Source organism: Perca fluviatilis, chromosome 18 (assembly GCF_010015445.1).
Source record: "Perca fluviatilis chromosome 18, GENO_Pfluv_1.0, whole genome shotgun sequence".
Lineage (NCBI taxonomy): Eukaryota > Metazoa > Chordata > Actinopteri > Perciformes > Percidae > Perca > Perca fluviatilis.
This window is the reverse complement of record NC_053129.1, coordinates 32068926-32089083: the sequence shown is the minus strand read 5'-3', so window position 1 is coordinate 32089083 and position 20158 is coordinate 32068926. Positions and strand designations below refer to the sequence as shown.

General features: G+C 40.3%; 1 protein-coding gene across 8 annotated transcripts in view; it reads left to right on the top strand.

Annotated features, from left to right (window-relative positions):
* cfap61 (cilia and flagella associated protein 61) overlaps positions 1-20158 on the top strand; it is a 43046-nt gene that overhangs the window by 4787 nt on the left and 18101 nt on the right. For 7 of the 8 annotated variants that reach the window (XM_039782820.1, XM_039782826.1, XM_039782823.1 and 4 more), the window contains 11 exons: positions 334-454; positions 1270-1402; positions 3309-3506; positions 4298-4395; positions 5904-5943; positions 6212-6348; positions 8139-8265; positions 9834-9911; positions 10796-11002; positions 12928-13056; positions 16740-16867. In XM_039782820.1, the coding sequence (XP_039638754.1) occupies positions 334-454; positions 1270-1402; positions 3309-3506; positions 4298-4395; positions 5904-5943; positions 6212-6348; positions 8139-8265; positions 9834-9911; positions 10796-11002; positions 12928-13056; positions 16740-16867 (1396 nt within the window). The remainder of the gene's footprint in view (positions 1-333; positions 455-1269; positions 1403-3308; positions 3507-4297; positions 4396-5903; positions 5944-6211; positions 6349-8138; positions 8266-9833; positions 9912-10795; positions 11003-12927; positions 13057-16739; positions 16868-20158) is intronic. The other variant, XM_039782825.1, reaches the window with a different exon arrangement.

The window sequence follows — 20158 nt, the reverse complement described above, 5'->3', positions numbered from 1 at the left end:
GAGTTCCTTGCCAGTAAACCTAATTTATATGAAATTATCTAATTTTTGTATTAGAAAAAAACAGAAATTATGAAATATTTTGACTAAAATTTAAGATCAGAGGAATGAAGGTAATGGATAATCACAGATCTGTCAAAGTTTAGTCAGGGTAATGCTATAAAATTTAATAAAACACCCAAAATTCAATGAAAAGAAAGATCCTTAATTTGGTCGAAAGAAACCCAAATGTCTGATATAGAAACTTTGTTAACGGGTCAAATTGGACCAGAGAACAACAGGAGGGTTAAAAATGAACTTTGAGGAGACCGAGTCTTGTGATTGGTGTTTGTGCAGAGCCGGCGCTGGATGAGATGTTTGAGCCGCTGCAGCGCCGGACTGACCCCGGGCCTCAGTGCTTAGCATTCATCTGCCACAGAGAAAAGAACTGTCCACAGCTTCAAATCCGCCCCGCCAGGTGATTTTAGCGGATTCCTCCCAACCAACAAAACATCTGCCCACAAAACAGTGAAACTTTTGTATAACTCAAATATGTGGAGTAAACATTCATATAGTGCAGTGAAAAGGTTGTGGAAATCAAGGTGCTGGGCACGCATGTTAACATTTGCCTTCATCTTGAGCATGTCATGAACTGGCTGCCTTGCCCTCTTTTAAATAATCTTTTTAAAATGAAGCACGCAGTGTGACAATAGTTAATTTGCAGCAGAATTCGTTGGATGTGGATCTTTTGTGCTGTAACTGGGTTAAAGGTACACTGTGTAGGAATTTCTCCAATCTAGCGGTGAAATTCTATATTGCATTCAAACGAATAGTGCTCTCTCAGCGATTATAGTTTTTCGGAACGACGTGGAAGCCTCCTTGGACTTGCCTGTCCAATCTAAATACAGATAAGAAATTCTTTGCTTACGAGGATAAGTCAGATCATTGGTAGAGGCAATTTTACACCAATGAGGACATATTTATGAATGAAGACATTGATTTTAGCTAACAAAATACTCAAAACACTACACAGTGTACCTTTTAAGTCAAAGCTGCATTATTTGATTATTTTTTTAGGCCACTTGGGGGCAGAAGAACTTATAACAACCTGACAAACGTGCCGCAAAACCGAAACTATGATCCAAAAGAGACTAAAACTGTAGATTTTAAAGAGCTGCAGAGTTGGTGATAATTATTAGTGGGTTATGCACTGTCCGCCTTTTCGTGTTGTATAAATTATATTGGATGGTTGAGCTTTAAGATGTAGGCTACTACTTTTTCTGTACATTACAGGGTTGAAGATCATGATGACATCATGCGCATGTTTGCGGAGCAGACAAAACTTCTGTCGGTCGTCGACCAGCCGTACTTCCTGGCAGAGCTCATTGGGTCACAGGACGAGAAAAATCACAGCGCTGTTTGTGAGGTTTGTTCCAACTTTTAGCCTTTTCCTCACTTAAACACACAGAATCACATCTTTGTTTGTTTGTAGTTCAGGGTCTTTTTTGATCTCGGTTTCGAAACATCACACGCAGAAGCTATTAAATTGAGAAACTAGTTTAACCCTCCTGGTTTGTCGGATCTTATGTGAGTTATGTGATTTGGCCCTGGTCTCTTGGGTGGAAGTCTTGAGTTGTTTGACCCATCCACTCCCCCAACCAACCTCCTAACGTGGGTTTACGGTCTTTCATACTACCGTCTCTCTTAAAGTCCCAGTGTGTAACGTTTTTAGTTGTCCATTATCAAAATCTGTGTTGCCCGTTCATAAACTTGTCCTTTTTCATAAATATTTACCACCACCATCAATTCCAAGTATTCCTTTTGGCTTGAAATTTTACATTTGCATTCTCATGAACTGGGGTAGACGCTCCATATTCATGCGCCATCCTGAAATACGTTAGCCGGTAAGGGACATACAGGACATACTGCTCTGCCTTTCGCGTTTTCGCTGTCACATGATAAACTCACAGGTGCTGCTAATGCTGCTAATGGGTATCGTCGCTTCCTGGCCCTTTTTGAAGCGTGAAGGCTACCGTAGCTGTAATACGTACTTTGAACTGTGTGGCGAGAGAGAGTTGATTGCGATATATGGTCTCAATGCTAGATGGGAGAAATTCCCACACATTGGACCTTTAACACTATGTCATCTTATAGCGCCGCGGTCGAGCTGCTGCTCTGCCCGGTGCGTTCCATACAGACGCTAAAGGGTGATTTTTGCGTCGGTATCAAACACTGAGAGCCACTGCCCAAGCGTCAGTATTTTAGTAGTTGGGAGTGAGAACGGGTTTCATTTGTTCCCAGTCAGATGCTCTGACTGATTGTCAGAAAGCCTGCCGGGGTCCGTTCCCTCGGGACGACAGATCTTCTCCCCCCTCCCCTCCCCTCCAGTCGGGCTGACATGTGTTCATGGCATCAGCATATGGCAGATACGAGCTAACACTTGGCCAAGACATGCTCTCACTGAACATATTGTGTCCAGACATCTGAAGCATTTTGGGCTTTTTGTCTGAATATGTTCAGCACTCAGAGAAACAGTCGGTCAGACGTTGCCCCAGAGGGTTGGGCTGTTCACTCTGCTGAATGCCACAACCTTTTTGTGAAGCTACAGAATATGTTGTTTAAATATTTCTTTGGTGGTTTTCTTATCCTGGTAGATGAGCTGTTATACACGGCATTATTTCAGTCCAAACTTAAACCAGCATGAGAGTCAATAGATGTTCGTGAACCCAATTTCAAATAATGAGAAAGATATATATTAATTATCACATTTTAAAAAGCAGTACTAGCTAGTTAAAAGGCAACATGTGTCATGGATAAGGGGGCATATGTATGGCTTCCCTTTTAACCCAAGCACAATGCTGTACTGCAAAGGAAGAAATACTGGCACTATGCTAAACATACAAACTGATTTTGTATTAGAATCAAAATGAAATTTCCCAGATTTGATAACTGAATTTAAAAAAAGGCATGACTTGCTAGAGCCTTTAGTGAAGACAGTAGGGCCATTGTAGTGTGCAACTCCTTTTGTTACAATATGATAAAGAATGTTTTGCCAACTTTCGCCAAGATCATGATTCTAAAAATACAGTATCTCTACACTTCACTCGTCAGTCAAACAGTGTGGTGTTGTGATACCTTTTTTTCTTTGGCAGTACTACCAAGTTCTGCTACTGCTGTTTATTCTGAATAGACCAAAAACTTAAAGACTCATCTCAGGAGAGAACAGCTACCAGACAACAAGTGTTTAAAAAAAACGTCATGAACTAGCTGGGTTATAGACAGATGTTCCAGGGAAATAGCATTAAAGATGTCTGTGTGTGTTTTCTCTACAGGGTGACGGAGTCGCCATGGGCTTCATCAGGGTCACTTCTGATGTTGATTTGAAACGGCTGCACGACAGCTTTGAGTTGAGTGGGATAGACGGTTTGTACGAAGCGCAGCAGATGAAACAGGACAAAGCTGCTGCTCAGTCCGACTCACAAGAAGAAGATGAAGAACCAAGAAAAACCCAAACCTCCGACTCACAGCAGGTAAATCACTGCCACTGCACTTCTGTGTTGTTCACATAAACAATGATTGGAACTTACAGCTACAAGTTGTAGTAAAGACATGGTTATGAAATAAGTATGAAAAAACAACACTGTCTAATAGTTTCATCAAAATACCAAAAAAAAGAATATGATTTGACAATTTTATTATTGAGCTCTTCCCATAGGTGTAATTTACCCCCCAATAATCAAAACTGGGCTTTTTGCAAAGTTTTAGTTACTTTTTTAAGGTTTCCGTTGCTTTTTGGGACGTTTTTGTTGCGTTTTCAATGTTTTCGTTGCTCTTCCAACATTTTTGTCACTTTTTTCAACTTTTGTCACATTTTTGCCGACTTTTTGTTTGTTTTAGCAGTGTTTCGTCGTTTTAGTCTGTTTTTGGGACATTTTAAAGTTGTTTTTTTTTACACTTTTTGTGTCGCTATTTTTAATCCATTCAGACATGTCCCAGGACCTCCCTTGATAGTTGGAGATCTCAACCCCCCACCAATGTTGAACCCAAAGTTAAATAAAAAACTATTCTTTTTAATAAATAACAGGTAAAAATAGACCTCCTGTTGCCACATTTCTCCTGTTTAAGTGCAAATGTATTTTTTTTGTATCAGTTAACTTAAGGAGCTAAATTATTATGTCATGGGAATTTCAAAATAAAGGTATATATATATTATATATATATATATATATATATATATATATATATATATATATATATATATATATATATATATATATTATAATTATCTTCTAGTTTGTTGTTATTGTCACTTTTATCTCAGCAGGAGGAGACACAGCCGACTGGAGCGGCACATTCCCCTGAGAAATCCAACGCTGTCTGTATTCAGTTCTTCATTATTGACAAGAATTATGAAATGAGGTACGGTCAGGATGACGTTTGTGTTAGGAAATTACTGAGGATAAAGCTGGCAGTCATCTCTCTTTCATCTTTGCATCAAATCCCATGAAAAGACCAACAAATGTATCTCCTAACAAGTGTTGTGTGTGTATCACAGCCTGTCATATCATAAATACACATCAGTGAGCCACACTGTTGCACTGGCTGACATCTTCCTTCATCACCACACTGGTGAACACACATTCTGACTCAATCCCACAAACACCGTCCTGCTGCCACAAACACTCACTAGAGCACCAAATGTGGATTAATCCACCGCTGAAAATGGTCCCAAACAAATGCACTACTTCCTCCTGTTTGTTTGATAAAAACTACAGTGATCAGCTGCTTTAGGACATTACTGAGACTTGGAGCTAAGAGCCACAGACAGGAAGTCAGAAAGTATTGGGAGACGAGCTAACACATTGTTGGTTTTGGTCTTTTCATGGCATTTGTTGACTGTAAAAAAAAGTAGAATAATGGCTACTTTAAATGCAGTAGTCTTGAGCTCTAGAAAATGTTTGCTGCAGGCTTGATCCTTCTTGTTGTGAGGAACTTGAAGAACATGTTCTTTATATCAAAGTAGTAAGAGGACTCTTTGGAAACAAGTAACTTTGTAAGTAAGTAAGTTATAGTACTTTAGGGTAACATGCATTTTCAGCCAAGTTTCAGTAATTCAGAGATATTGAAAGTAAGATACCCCTCAAAAAATGAACTTTATTTTAAAATGATTTGATATTTTTAACTTGCATTTGCATTTTTTCCACTTTATACATTTTTGAGGCGGTGCTTTTCATGGCATTTGTTGACTGTAAAAATAAAAATAAAAAAGTAGAATAAGGGCTTCCTTTAAATCCTTTAAATGCAATATTCTTGAGCTCGAGAAAATGCAGGCTTGATCCTACTTGTTGTATGGGACTTCAAGAATATGTTCTTTATATCAATGTAGTAAGAGGACTGTTTGGAAATAAGTTACATGTACCTAAGGGTAACATGCAACTTCAGCCAAAAAATAAAGTTGACAGAATTAAGTTTCTGTAATCAGTGATATCGAAAGGAAGATACCCCACAGAAAATTTTCTTTATTTTAAAATGATTCAATATTTTAAAGTTGCATTTGCCCCACTTTCTGAGGCGGTGCTTTCGCAGTAGTGATGGCAGCCGTCCAGAGTTACATCAGTCATATGCTGTGTTAAAGCAGGGAGAGTGACTGTTAGTTGGCTCCTGCTGAGCTCCTCTCACCGCCACCTTACCTCCCAGCTGTTACTGAATATGGAGCCGAGTCGCGTCCTGCCGAGAGTGAGCATGTTATTAATGAGATCTACGCTTAAAGTGACAGCGTGACAGAGTTGGAGGCGAGAAGTTGAACTGGAAGCAGCGGGCAGACCGGGCGGCCAGTTGTTCCACCACCGTGATAACCAGCTTGGCTTGGATTCTGAAGTCTGGCACTCACACATATTTTCACTTAACTTCCCCTTCTTCTCTTCCAGATCAGTGGACTTTATTCCATATATATTCAACCGTTTCCCTGTGAGTATCGTTTTATACATGACGTGTGTCTGATGTTTTACCAGAAAATAATCACAATCAGAGTCAGAAAAGGTTTTATTGTCACAATAAGTTACACTTATGTGGAATTTGCCTTGATGAAAGGTGCGTACATAAACAAACATCCACATTGATTTCCAGGGAAGTTTATGAAGTTCAAGATATAGAATACCTTTTTTAATGATGAATCGAACATATCTGCTCAGGTAAGTGTGTGTCTGTATTAGTTGTCCTTGTGTCCGTCTGTCAGGGCGTGGACTTCTGCATCATCACCGTACCAGCGCTGTCCCCGGAGTTCCTGTTGCTGCAGAGCTTCTTCAGAGTGCCGCCCCGAGCCACCAGCTTGCTGCCCCTTGAACTCTACGTCTTCCACCGCACCGGGCTCACGTGGGTCAGCCTGTATCTGTAATCTGTTTCTTTTCAGTCAATATCAGTATGTCAGATCCCTGTTGCTGTCTGGGTAAGGCTGGACAAAACCACATTCAAGTCTCTTAGCCTGTTGGATTCACTCACATTCATTTTTGGAAGTTTTGGAATGGAAGTGCTCTAAGAAGGAAGATGATATTTTCCCTTGTACACTTATTTCAGCTATTTATCATAATTAAATCTCACGTTAAATAGAGATGAAATAGAGAGATGCAGTTCAGTAACAGGAGTATATATATATATATATATGTGTGTATAGATATATCTATAGATAGATAGATATATCTATCTCTTTTAACAATGTTTTTATTAACCCCATCCCAACCCACAACAAAATTTCTCTCTCAACCTCTGCCGTACTACAACAATCAAACAAAGTATATGACAGTATCACAGTAGCAGCTCAGCTATGTCTTCTTCTTTTACAATACCGATCAAATGGCCTCCAGATATTCTCATACACCCCCAATCTGCCTCTCAATATACTGTATATGTCATTCTCTCCATGGACATACATTAAGCCATATTCTTGATCCAAGCACCAATTGTAAGTGCCTCCATTTTCTTCCAGATGAGAGCTACAGTCCTTTTTGCCTGTAGTATAGCGAAATCAATAAATATACAGTATATCCTTGGGGTTTCAGATTAGTTGGATACAGGTGCAACAAAATCATCTTAGGGTCAAGTGGAATGTTAACAGACAAGATGAACATAGTTTTGTTGATCACTTCCCTCCAGTGTGTTTTAATTTTGTCACACTCCCAGACACGGTGCTTAAATGTTCCTTTAGCCTTATTGCATTTAAAACAAAGGCCAGGTGTAACAGGCATATTTAAAGTTTTTAAAGATTTTATTTTTTAGTGACCTGGTGAGGTTTCACTATAAGCCCCCCACAGGCTTCTGGCCTCTCCAGCTCACACACTCTTTCTCTTTCTCTTTCTATGTGAAAGACATAAGTTGTGATTTATGTTGTATAGTTGACGTATTCAACAATTGTCCATGGACCCCTTACACTACCAATACAGACCACTAGGGGTCCATGGAAAAATAATTTTTTTAATCTACAATATGTAGTCATCTCTTGTTCATCACAGGAAGAATACAACACAGCGCAGAGGCTGCTAGAAAGCCTGCTTGGTGATGATCCTGTTCATTTATCCCTTGTGTTGTCTTCTATTCGGCCATGCATTGCCCTCCCGGGCCAAAACTGAAAATGTTCATGTTTTTGTCTCTTTTTTTCGACATGTGGCGCTTTTTTCAATGTTTTTGGACGTTTAACGCTTCTTTTCACTTCTGTGTATAAAGACCACTAACACCAACTTATTACTAGTTTTATTTATTTTTTGGAATTCATGGTCAATAAATCTAATTTACAGGAAATTATAGCTAATTCTTGAGTTTAAAAAAAAGCATAAATTATGAATTGTTTAGACTTATGTTAAAGGAAGGATAATCACAGAAGGGCAATGTTCAGTCGTGATACTGGTTCGAGTTTTTTTAATTTTTTTAAATGCAATTTCTTTTAATAAAACAGCCAAAATTCAATGAAAGTAGAGATCCGATCTTTTGTTGTACTTGCGAAGCGCGTTGCATGGAACCATCCATGTTATTTTTGGGTAATAAAAATTTGGAAAAACGTTAAAAAGATATTGACTTTTGGAAAATGGGTCAAATTTGACCCAATGACAACGAAAGGGTTATTGTAATAACTAACAATGTATTCCTGTTCCATGGTGTGGTTGTTGTTGCAGAAGTGTGAATGTGAGGCCGGCTGTGGCTGCAGACCGGCCGGCTGTCTCTGATCTAGTGAAGGGTCTGAGACTCAACGAGTCGCTGCTGCAGGACCTGGACTGCTTCTATGAGACCCGCAGAGACCCAGTCAGTCAATACGCACTCATATCAACGCACCACTCTACGTTTGTGTTGTTTTCAGACTGCAGTTATGATCGGTGGTGGTATCTTATTTATCCATGTTAGAGATGGACCAGGTCAGCACTTTATTTGAAGGGCCACAAACACAATGAAGTAATGAAGAAGTAACGTTTACTTATGCCGCGTTCCATTTACCTCGGAACTCGGATTTTCCGAGGTCAAAGTCGGAAACACGCCCCCTGACCTCAGATTTCCGAGCTCGGAATATATATATATATATATATATATAAGTATTTATATATATGTCAATGCTCGGAACTCAGGCAACCTCGCAGTAGCCCGAGTTCAAAATCCAACATGGCTTCCTCCATATCGGCAGTTGTGAAAGCTGCAGTAACATAAAGTTATAAGCACTTCTGTCTTATTTGTGTCACTAAATCAGTCGTTCACACAAGCATGTTCAACTTCTTCTTGTTACGCTGTTTGCATGCACAAAAAACTGCATAATGCATTGTTATCAACTGGTATTGCTAACAATTGCTAACTGGGCTAGAGCTAATGAAAACAATGGAAATCCGACTTTTAAATGGAACGCATTCAACTCGGGTATGACGTCATTCCCAGCGCCGGCTTCCGAGTTCCAAGGTAAATGGAACGCGGCATTAAACATGATTAAACACTACACTTCCGTTTTTTAGCCTGCCATTTAATCCTTGTACATTACTGAAAGTTTACGAAGTACTACATGAATCAATTCACGCTTTTTCATACATGAAGTCGTGTGAATTCATGATAATTCATGTACCATTATTATAAAGTGTTACCGTATTCAGATCCTTTAGTTGAGTAAAAGTACTAATACCACACTGTAAAAAAAAAATACTCTTACAAGTAAAAGTCCTGCATTGACAATATTACTTAAAAGTAAAAGTCTGTCAGTATCATCAGGAAAATGTACTTAAAGTATTAAAAGTAAAAGTACTCAATGCAAAAAAATCCTCACCTCTGAAACCAAACCTACCTTGTTCTCTTTGAATATACCTATTATTTACTTATACTTGTTTACCCATCGTAGCAGGAGTAGCAGTATGCTGCTAGAGCTAAACTCTCAAGCTATAATTTAGCTACCACTGCTAAAGTATGCAACAAAAAATGTATCCAACATGAAACCAGCTGGCCTGTAATATGGTCAGTATTTGGAAATCATTTTAATTAGCATAAACAGTAAATAGAGCAAATAGCGATGTTGAAATTGTAACTGGCTCCCCTTTAACATTGAAAATTACATTCTGATTGTTTTGGACGATCAAGTGTGACACGAGCTGGTAATGATGGTCTTGGAATAACGAGGACTATCGCCCGTGTGCCAGGGAACAGATTGGTGAGAATTCAGTTGAACGGATTTCCCTCTCTGACTGACACCCCAGCTGTCTCCGCCGCAGCTCCAAAACTGATAATTACTTCTGCAGCCACTTCATGTGAATTCATGGCACTGGACGGGTACAAGAAGGTGCACATTCAGTTCAACACACACACACACATGTATATTTAACAGACTTTGTGTTTTTGTTTAGGATGGCGTGGCGCTGCAGGCCTTCGTGGCCCAGGCGCAAAGTCAGGTTGTGGGGTTACTGATCGTCAGAGACGAGCAGGTAGGTGCAGTTTACAAGATGGATCTGAAAGGGTTGGTGATTAGATTAGATTCAACTTTATTGTCATTGTGCAGAGTACAAGTACAAAGACAACAAAATGCAGTTTGCGTCCAACCAGAAGTGCAAAAAGAGCAGAAAAGTGCAATGTGATATACAAAGTATAGACAGGTGGTGCATAGACAGGACAAGAAATAAAGTGCAGTGTAGACAGTAGTGCACAGTTGGTTTACTTTACAGAAGGTGGTTTAGAGTAATATAAATTAAATATAAATATGTGCAGTGTATGAGCAGTTACCTTATAAGAGCAGAATAAATATGGCTATGTAATGTGAACAATGTATGAACATGTACAGATATGTGCAATGTAGTAGCAGTAACATTATAAGACAACAACAGTTGCATATTAAACTGGGCCTACAATAACTTGTAGGGCGGCCTAAAGCCTTTATACCTTTTTTGCATAGAATACTGAGCTATTCAAATAGCCTATTAATTGTTGCCATGATTTTATAAATCATGTTTTAATTTTAAACATACATGTGGCAGAGTGAACCCTTAGGATGAACTGCATCTTTGGATGGCCTTAGTGACTACCTTACCTTTTGGCCAGTTAGCAGTGGGGATTTATATTTGCTAATAATATGTTGGATTCATGTTAAGACTTTTTTCATTTTTGAAAAAACTTATTAAATAATTTGGAGGCCCCCCTGCATTGCCTCTGAGGACCCCCTAGGATCTAAATTTTACAAAAAGAGGGGAACTGTATTAAACAAAAGACAGCTATAGAAATATATTAAATGGAAATATTTGTCCTTGAAATATTCCTCTGTGATGGAGTTTATCCACAGGAAATTAACTTCACTAAATTCATCTGTCTTTGTCAGGACATCGAGTACATCCGTGCCCACTACAACATTGAGAACTTCATCTATTTCAGCCATCACCGCTACGAGGAGCACGCTCAAATGCTCCACTTTGTCCTCAAACCCTTCTTCCAGCACTTCACCAAACACGTGTTTAAGGAGGTCCTCCGGCTGGCTCACAAGTCCTGCCTGTTCCACAGAATCTACCCCTCGGACCACAGCCAGGAGGTGGGTGCACACAGGGACCCTCGGGCCCTCACTGGCCCCTCAACACTGGGCCGCTTACCAGCCTCTGTGCATGTCTGCTCAGATACACAGTGTCATTAGTGTAATGACCCTCAGATCACACACTGCAAGAAATATAAGAGTACAAAAGTACTCTGACTTTGATGTACGAGTAAAATTACCACTATAAAAATCTACTCAAGTAAAAGTAAAAAGTAGCTCCTTTAAAATGTACTGAGATTAAAAGTTTCTTAGTTACTTTTTAACAGCAGGGGGTCGGAAAATTAGTATAACTATAAGTTTGATCTATAAAATGGCAGACCACTTTTTCTCTGAGCTAAATCTGCAGAAAACAATACACATTGAAAGACAATCTAAATCATAGACTGCATTATCTTAATCTACTCTTGAGTTCATGTACTCTAAAAACAAACCTATGACCCTTGATCTTTAAAACTTGCATTCAATATTTCTATATTAGTACAGTTATAACTGTGTCTTTTTTTTTTTTGGTAGTTTAGCATTAATGCAATGTTCCTGCTGCTGAAGCACCACCTGCTGGCAGCAGAAAGAAGCTGTTTTATTGAGTAACTTATAAATTAACAATAATTCTAAATTAATGCATGACATAAAACATCCTCGGTTATTTATCATTCTACAACTTAAGTTGTTTTAATTGCGCTTGGCTTGAGAAGCTGGCAATGTCAAGTGTCTCTAATGTGGGAAAACGAGAACAAAATGCTCAAAGCTGATTGGTTGTTGTTGCCCCGCTGCAATTTGATTAGCTTGCCAAGTGCCATTGTTGTCATTGGCTCGTTGTTGTCTCGACGCTCTTTAAGAAGATAGTAACCGCGGTCCCCATGAACGATGTGGATTATCTTCTACAGAACACATTTCAAAACTCTGTCTTTCAAAGAGAAACTTTAGAGAAAACACATTGGTGCTCACTAGCAGCGGGATATAGTTATAAATCAAAACTCTGGTAAAAAGAGTGGGTTCTATCTTCATGACAAAATAGCTAACTGCTAACGTTAGCTTGTTAGAGAAGATACTATACTATATATATTATCACCTGTTAAACTGGGTGGGAAATGTGAAATATCACATTATTTAAAATTGTATCTGGTTTTGCATCTGTCCAAAGTAGTTGTTGCCCGATCATTCTTTCCACCTAACAACACCACTGACAACATGACCGATTAGCTACATTTTAGTCCAGTTTAGTAGCTAAAGTACCTTGTAGCTATTTGCTAAGTAATCATATAATCTTTATAGAGCACCTGTCAAACAGCAAGTGCTTCACAGCTAAAATAGAACATACCAGTCATAAAAACATCAGTTTAAAAAACCAAATTAAAACTAAAGTGAAGTAAAGTGTTAGACGCATTAGAATTTAATATGGACAAAGACAACAAATCTACAGCATCTCGGATATCGCAAATTGTCTTCTGTAGCCGTTCAGGCTGATCCGACAGATGGATTTGTTCATGTAAAATGTTCAAAGCAGACCATTTCTTGCAGAGTGCGCCCCCCCAGCAGGCTGCTGTCTCCGGGGTCAGGCAGCAGGTGCCAGTGGTGCTGCCAGCTCCACCTCTCCACACCATAATAAGACATTTCCTCGACATGTAGAGGCCTCCACTTCCTCTGCTAATTACCTTCCACAAACAAGTACCAGATTGGGGAGATGATGATGTGCAAATAGAATAATGGCAGAAGATAACCAGAGAATTATCTCTGTTCAGGCAGCGGGTGATGTTTTCCACCAAGCTCACAACAGTGGTGTAAACCTTGCGTCATCAAACCTCTTCACCTGAGCTCATTATCACTTCCAGTTGCCTCCCAAGTCCCCACACTGATGCTGTTTAACCTCATAGGAGATTCTCTCTTTCTGAGCTCACTGACATTGTGCCCTCTTCTTCTACACACAGAATTCCTGTGTCCACCATCTGGATTTTGTCCTCAACTGTGCGGTCCCTGTCCGCCCACGACGCCAGATCATCTACCCGCTGGAGGAGCTTGGCATCAACGCCCCTTCCAGGCAGATCACCGAGGACCAGGTGGGCACAGCGGCAGCTGGCTGACAGGGCCGCAGCTTGCCTGGGAATGTAGATTAGCTAGGGGCTGCTGACAGAGGGAACACAGCAGGGTGGTGTTGTGACCACTAGACGGTGCTGTTTCAAAAGGGAACAGAGTGGCACCCAGTGTGCTTCACATAAAGGGATGAAGGGGAACCTCCAGTAGAAACGGGTAGAAAACAGTATTATGGAATGTCCATTTATGTTTTGATTTTCTATTACGTTTTTTTTTTTCAGAAATTGTATCCACAAACCACAGGTTTTTTTTGTTGCCCCTGAACAGTTAACAGCAACATTATACATTTTATTTCTGTGTTAAAAGGCAAACTAAAACATTGCAAACAAATGTTATTTGTAGAAAATAATTGAGGTTCTCAGTATTTGTAAGTAGAAATAGCTAAACTATATGAAGAAAGTTTAAGAGCTGGAGTAACTCGGCAGTTATTGAGTTTATCGGATTTCTCTGTCCTCCTGGATAACTTTAAGATAATAAAGTAGACTAACAAAAAATTTCCGGTGCAACACAGATGTCTTCTTACTTGATAGTTTTATTTCTTAAGGTGCATGACAGTGACTAACGTTTCGATGTAGGATTACATCTTCATCAGAGTCCTTAAATAAAGTTGTTTGCACATCATGACATACAAGTTTCTAAATGTAGAGAAATTACAGGTCACATACAAATCTGAAAATGTACAAAAGAATATCTGAAAAGGCACAAATATTTGGAAGATCTCTAGCTTTAAACCACAGATATCTGACCTATTCTGATATGAGTCTTTACAGGCACCTGGGTAGCTCACCTGGTAGAGCGTGCACCCAACTACAGAGGCTCAGTCCTCGATGCGGGTTCGGTTCCGACCTGCGGCCCTTTACTGCATGTCATACCCCTTCTCATTACCCTTTCGTGTTTAAGCTGTCCTATCAAATAAAGGCCTAAAATGCCACAAAAATGTATAGCCTTTTGAATTTGGAGCTGTGTAGGAGCCCTTAATGCGTCAGTATCTTTCAACCAAAGTACTTGAACGAGAAGCATACCCCAGCCTTAAAGATGCATGTTTTTACTGTGTCTCTCAAAGTGGTACCAATATATGTCACTGTCCCTCAGGGCTAGCTGTCTATTTCAAGTAACTTAAGCAATGAGAGCAACTTCCTTTTTTATATTTTTTATAAAACAAAAGCTAAGCTGGTAAAAGAATGAAAGTAACAGGTGAATAATGATAATCACAAGCTCTCCTTCTGTTTAAATTCTACCTTGAGCCCTGTGTTCTTCTGAGCCTGGCTCATCTAAACGTGGCTGTGATTTATTTTAATGTCGTGCACTTCAAATATTTACCACACGTGCAACAGCAGCTGTCTTTAGACCCAAGGCGACACCGTGTACACTCGCACGTTCATTACACTCCATCAAACCCAGTCCACCCCCTTCGCCTCGGTTACACAGCAGTCATGATTTCCAGGCTGCCGTGCAGATAAGAGCTTCGCCTCCAAGCTGCATCTCTGCCTCCTGATGTCGGCCTCGGGACAATTAATCACATTTAAAGCACCTGTTCCCTCTCTGTCAATACAGGATCGTATTACACAGAGCCGCAGTCATTGTGTTTCGGGAAGGTGAGGCATCTCCGGAGTGATAAGAGCTGCTGCACCTGCTCCAGCGCACATGTAGACGAGGCGGGACCTTTGTTCATCTGATTACCTCATCTGGTTAATTCCTGCAGTATTCACATTGATGCATGTAGAAAAATAACAAATACAGGGTTTTTACATATAAAGTGATACTCATTTTCAATAAATGTCAAAATACAGCGTCTACATGACACGAGACTTAAAAATTATTGTTTTTCTGATACGTTTTGTATATATTAAGTGTTTTAATGGATCACTTTTATAGGAAATAATATCTAGCAACATTTTCCTATGAATATTTAATCTGGTCTCTGACTGCTGTTACTCAGTAGTCTATATCCACGACGTTCCACTTCTGGGATTGCTCTGGTGCTACCGGAAAATCCGCCGGATGTCCTTCTTTTCGGCCGGATGTCCTTCATCTTCTGCTTTCTTTGTGTTGCCGTTCTAAACTCTGGTGGATTTCTGAGGAATATGGTTAACTGCTCCTCAGATCTCTGCAGGGTAAATCCAGACAGCTAGCTAGACTATCTGTCCAATCTGAGTTTTCTGTTGCACGGCTAAAACAACCTTTTTTGCGTACACATGTTCCACCAAAACAAGTTCCTTCCCGAGGCTATTTTGTAGAGGCACCGTGGCTCCATCGGGCGCTTAGCACCGGCCAAGACGATTGTGATTGGTTTAAAGAAATGCCAATAAACCAGAGCACGTTTTTCTCCCATCCCGGAATGCTGTGTGGACTAGCAAGACCTTCCTTTGCAGCGCTGTGGAGGAAGGTCTGGCAATGCGAGACTACTCAGCGTGATCCAGTCCAGCTTTTCTACTTAATGCTGTAATATAATATATAAATCATCGTTTGGATGCATCGCAGTTGCTGAATGCATCCAAACGTAATCTTAAAGTGACCTGCTGAAGATTGACAGTTTAATCTTTAGCTTCAACTTTTTGCACAAAAAGCTGAATTTTGTGAACATTTAGAACAAAGTTCTGTGACTGGAGGTTTTGTACCAAAATGCTCCCTGGGAGTCGTAGTTAACTTCTCTCCTTTTGTTTTTCACAGGTGGCTTCAACGTTCAACTTTTTTATAAAAAAATCAAATACTTTTCAACACAGTTTTGATGGAGAGGTTCATTTTCTGAAAATGAACGGAACATCCACATCCCTGTGCTCCCAAAATATCTCCATTGTCACAACTCTAATCCAGTAGCTTGATAAAATATCTTCCCAAAGTATCCCCAAAAACTTGCCTTTTATAATAGTTATAACATAGTTGTAGTTGAACAAAAGTATTAAAAAGAAGAAATTAAAATTTTAAACTGGGTAACAGTGTTCTGAAGTATACTGTAAGTAGGCACTATTATTTGTTGTTTTTGTTGTTGTTGCTATAATTAAAAATATAATCATATATAATGATATGTGCACACATACATTCATCATATTAAATAACCACAGGCTCTTTTATTTCCCTGCTAATCAAACCCCACAACATCTCTCAGTATGTGGCAGATGTCGGCCACACATGCCCTCGTGGAAATTATTTGAATATTACACAAAGGTTAATTTCACCCTCGGGTTTCCCCCACCTATTTGCTCAATGCTGTTTTCATCCAACAAGGTGCATTGTGGGGCCAATCTGCCTAATTACAGATGATGAAGGAGCCATTAGCTGCCTCAGCTCACAGTGCGAGGACCAGACGCACTTGGTGGTGGAGGGATTGGTAAATTAGAACGTGGTGTTCTACTAATTCCCGTGGGAGTGTTTTGTAATGATTGTGGAAAAGTGGTCCTTAACTGTCAGGTTGCCCGTTTGATCTCTGTGTTTCTATCTCATTACAATCTAAAGCTGCATTTACTGCAGTTCTCCTTATTTTTCTTACTGTGTTTATTGATTTGTAGAACATCTGAATAGAGAGCAAGCATCTGATTAATACTGAAGCGCGTGTAGACAGCGGGAGGAAAGTACACCAAGGTGCAAACATCACCAGTCATTTTGGTAGATTTTGTCTCACTGACTTGTCTTCTCTCTCTGTTTCTCTCAGGCATCGTTTGCTCTCAGTCTCATCAGCAGAAAGTTAACCATGGAGCCAAAGGTCACCATTAACGCCAGGATTGTGGTGGTGGGGGCATCAGACACAGGTTTATCTCTCCTCGAGGTGCTTTGTTTCTGGTGAGTCTGCTTTAGAACTAGATCCTCGGTGTGATTATTCTTTCCTTTTTCTGAATTAGTAGCGACAGTGACAAATAACGTCACAATTCTTCCTCTGTAACCATGACTGGATTAACCTTTTAAGGGGCCCTGGGGCACAAACGTTTCTCTCAGACCCCTATTAACCCCCCCACATACACACGCACAAACACACACACACCTCTCACCATCTGTGCATGGGGTATATACCCTGTCATCTCCAACTTTCCATCAAGAGTCATGCACACAGCAGTCTATACGTGACATTATTTGCCCAGAAACTCGTATACCAACCAGTGCTCCTGTGCTGGGATAAAACAACCTGCTCCCAAAGTTTTCTTTGTGTCCGTTAGTTTGTGGTAATTCGATGTAAGGATCCCCAGCCTGATATATCGTCTTTGTCTGTGCCATAAAAACACATCAGTGAGCCACTCTGTTGCACTGGGTGACATGTTCCTTTATCACAATAAAAACACACGCTGTGTATTTTATTTGGACTCAATCCCACACACACCGTCCTGCTGCCACAAATACTCACTAGAGCACCAAATGTGTAGATTAACCCCTCTGAAGTCTAGGGGCATTTTTCAAATTTTTCAAATATCATCTTAAATTAATCTTTTAAGGGTATTTGCGTAACCTGATATCCATGTGTTGCACATCTGTCTGTCTGTAAAGAAATAATTTGGCCCTGAAGCTGAAAAGTTGAAGTTTGCTTTTTTGAAATTCTTCATACTCTCTTGAAAATACCTTTACTCATGTGGACAAATTGTTTTGGTGCTTGAAATGAGTTTACCAAAGTCTTAGGTTCACAAAAGTAGTGTAATATATGAACAACAGTGTAGCTAAATGTATAATAAATGTCTAAAATGAAATTCTGTAACATTGCTTTTTGAGTAGAAGTGTTGTCCCTCACTCTACTTTCACCATACAGGGACACGATACTGACTTCATACTGCATATCAAGCTTTATGGGATGTGTGAAAATGAAAAATTAGTTACTACAGTTTTTTTTTCAAACCAAATATTTATTATATATAAAAAACACAGAAAAAGCACAATGTTTACATAAATCTGGGCAGAGATGGAGGTGATGCCTGCTAATAAGATGCTGCAAGTGCTTTCATCCTACTACATGACACTCTTAGGAATCTTTGTATGCTGCAGCCCGCAGTAGAAACAGATTAGGGCAAGACACAAAATCTAAAATTGTACGAAACAGAACTTCTATGAGCAGCGTAAAAACTGTCTGTGCCTGAATCTGTCAGTTAGGGTCTGTTTGTATAACAGGCACCAGATGGACAACACTTTTATCTACAAGTGCCAGTAAACACAGATGAGCAGTAAATGCAGGAGGTATGATAGAACTGGCAGCTGTTATAATAAAGCATTCACATCATGTTCCTTACAAATTCTGATGCGGCTGTAGAGAAATACTCCCCTGAACCCAAGGAGAGCAGGCCCTCACCGAAGCGTCTCTTTCATTTATTTATTTATTTATTTTTTATCGTCTTTTATTCCAGGAATCCAATCTCTGGAAATGTCACTTGACTCCGGGTCGGACGTCTTACATGTTTGCCTTTGTCCTCGCTTTGTGAGATTAACTGCTCCGGCAGATAATAAGAAGCGCAGGGCTGCTGATTCAGAACCAGACGATAGCTGCCAGGCAACCGTGCTTGTTGTTTTGCGCGAGCGAGATCTCAGAGCTGGCGAGGCTGGCACGCCGATGATGGCGGGGCGCGCAGCTGTGTGAGGCCTGGCATTCAGCAGGACCAGCGCTGGCCCCCTTTAATTAGCCACTCCACTGTTCCCTCCCCTCCATCAGGGATCTGCTGCAGCGATCTGTGTTTGCTGTCACTAATGAGTTGACTAATGAGGCAGTTAGTGTCCGCTGAACTAATGGTGAGGCGGCGACGCATTGAGAGGGTGAATGATGGGTCAGTTTCGGCCTGCTGGGGCCCCTCTTATCAGCCCTGCCCAAACGTCCATCCCCCTCAACCCCCCCACCGCACCCCACCCCACCCCCACCCCTACACAGCTTTCCATGTGCTTATTGAATGCAGCCCAGCAGCGCATGCAGCCCCCACCCACCCACCCACCCCAACTTCATTACTGGCTGGGACGGGGTCAGACAGATAAAGAGCTCTGCGGCGGCTCGGCCCTCTGCTCGCCTCGGTCAGGCTGCAGGGTTACCACGGCCGTCTGTCACCGGCTGATAACGGGGCAAATCCATGGCTTCTGATTCACTCACACCCAGACACCAATAATGGGCCTTAATGCCTCGCTGCTGCGGCATAAATCCACCTTCTGGCACAGATTAACATGGAAAGTTTGACTGCACTCATTGTCTGATGGCTGATTATTATTATTATTATTTGCATGTTCGCCTCCAAATCAAAGGTCAAACCACTAATGATACAGAGCTTTGAAATGATAGGCGAGGATTCTTTACTTTTTTCCATCTTTGATTGCTGAGTTTTTATTTTTATACATTCTGCTCACTCTACAAGTGAGCACTGTAACCTAATATACACTTAATCAACACATTTTAATGATTTAAAGTTAATAAATCAGTAATCAAGTTAATTATCAAGCAAAAATGCCAAAACAATCACTGGTTCCAGCTTCTCAAATGTGAGCATTTGCTGCTTTTCTATGTCTTTACACATTGTAAATGGAATATCTTCGGGTTCAGGCTGTTAGTTGGACAAAAAAAACGAAAGGTTTGAGAAGGTCAGCTTTGGATTTTCTTCATTTTCTGACATTTTATATGAACGAATAATCAATCAATAAAAAACAAATCAACAGGCCAATTGATAATGAAAACTATTGCTTATTGCAAAATGTCCATGTTTCTCACTCTACTAGAGAGAAAGGGTGGGAAATATGGGCACAATCTTTTATTACGACATATGCAATCAAAAGTATCCGCAATTATCTAATAAAACCTGAGATTTTAAGTTTGCCAAATCTCTGCTGGTTGATAAATTTCTATCATCTCCCTCACAGTGTATATCGCCAGTCCTACTACTCGTGAGTAATGTAACACAACAGCCAGTTCACCAGCATTTTGGTGTCTGGTGTTGTAGATCAGTGCCGCTAGGCGTTCTTTTAGCAGGAAACTGAGATAAGAACAGAGCAGGAGGTGATCACAGGCGTCAGTGTGATAAGGCTGAACAATGCGAGGTACACACACTCTGCTTTTCACCGGACAAAGGAGCTGGAGCTGCCGTTATCTGCGGTGTAATGTCCTGTAGGACACCACAGAAGAAG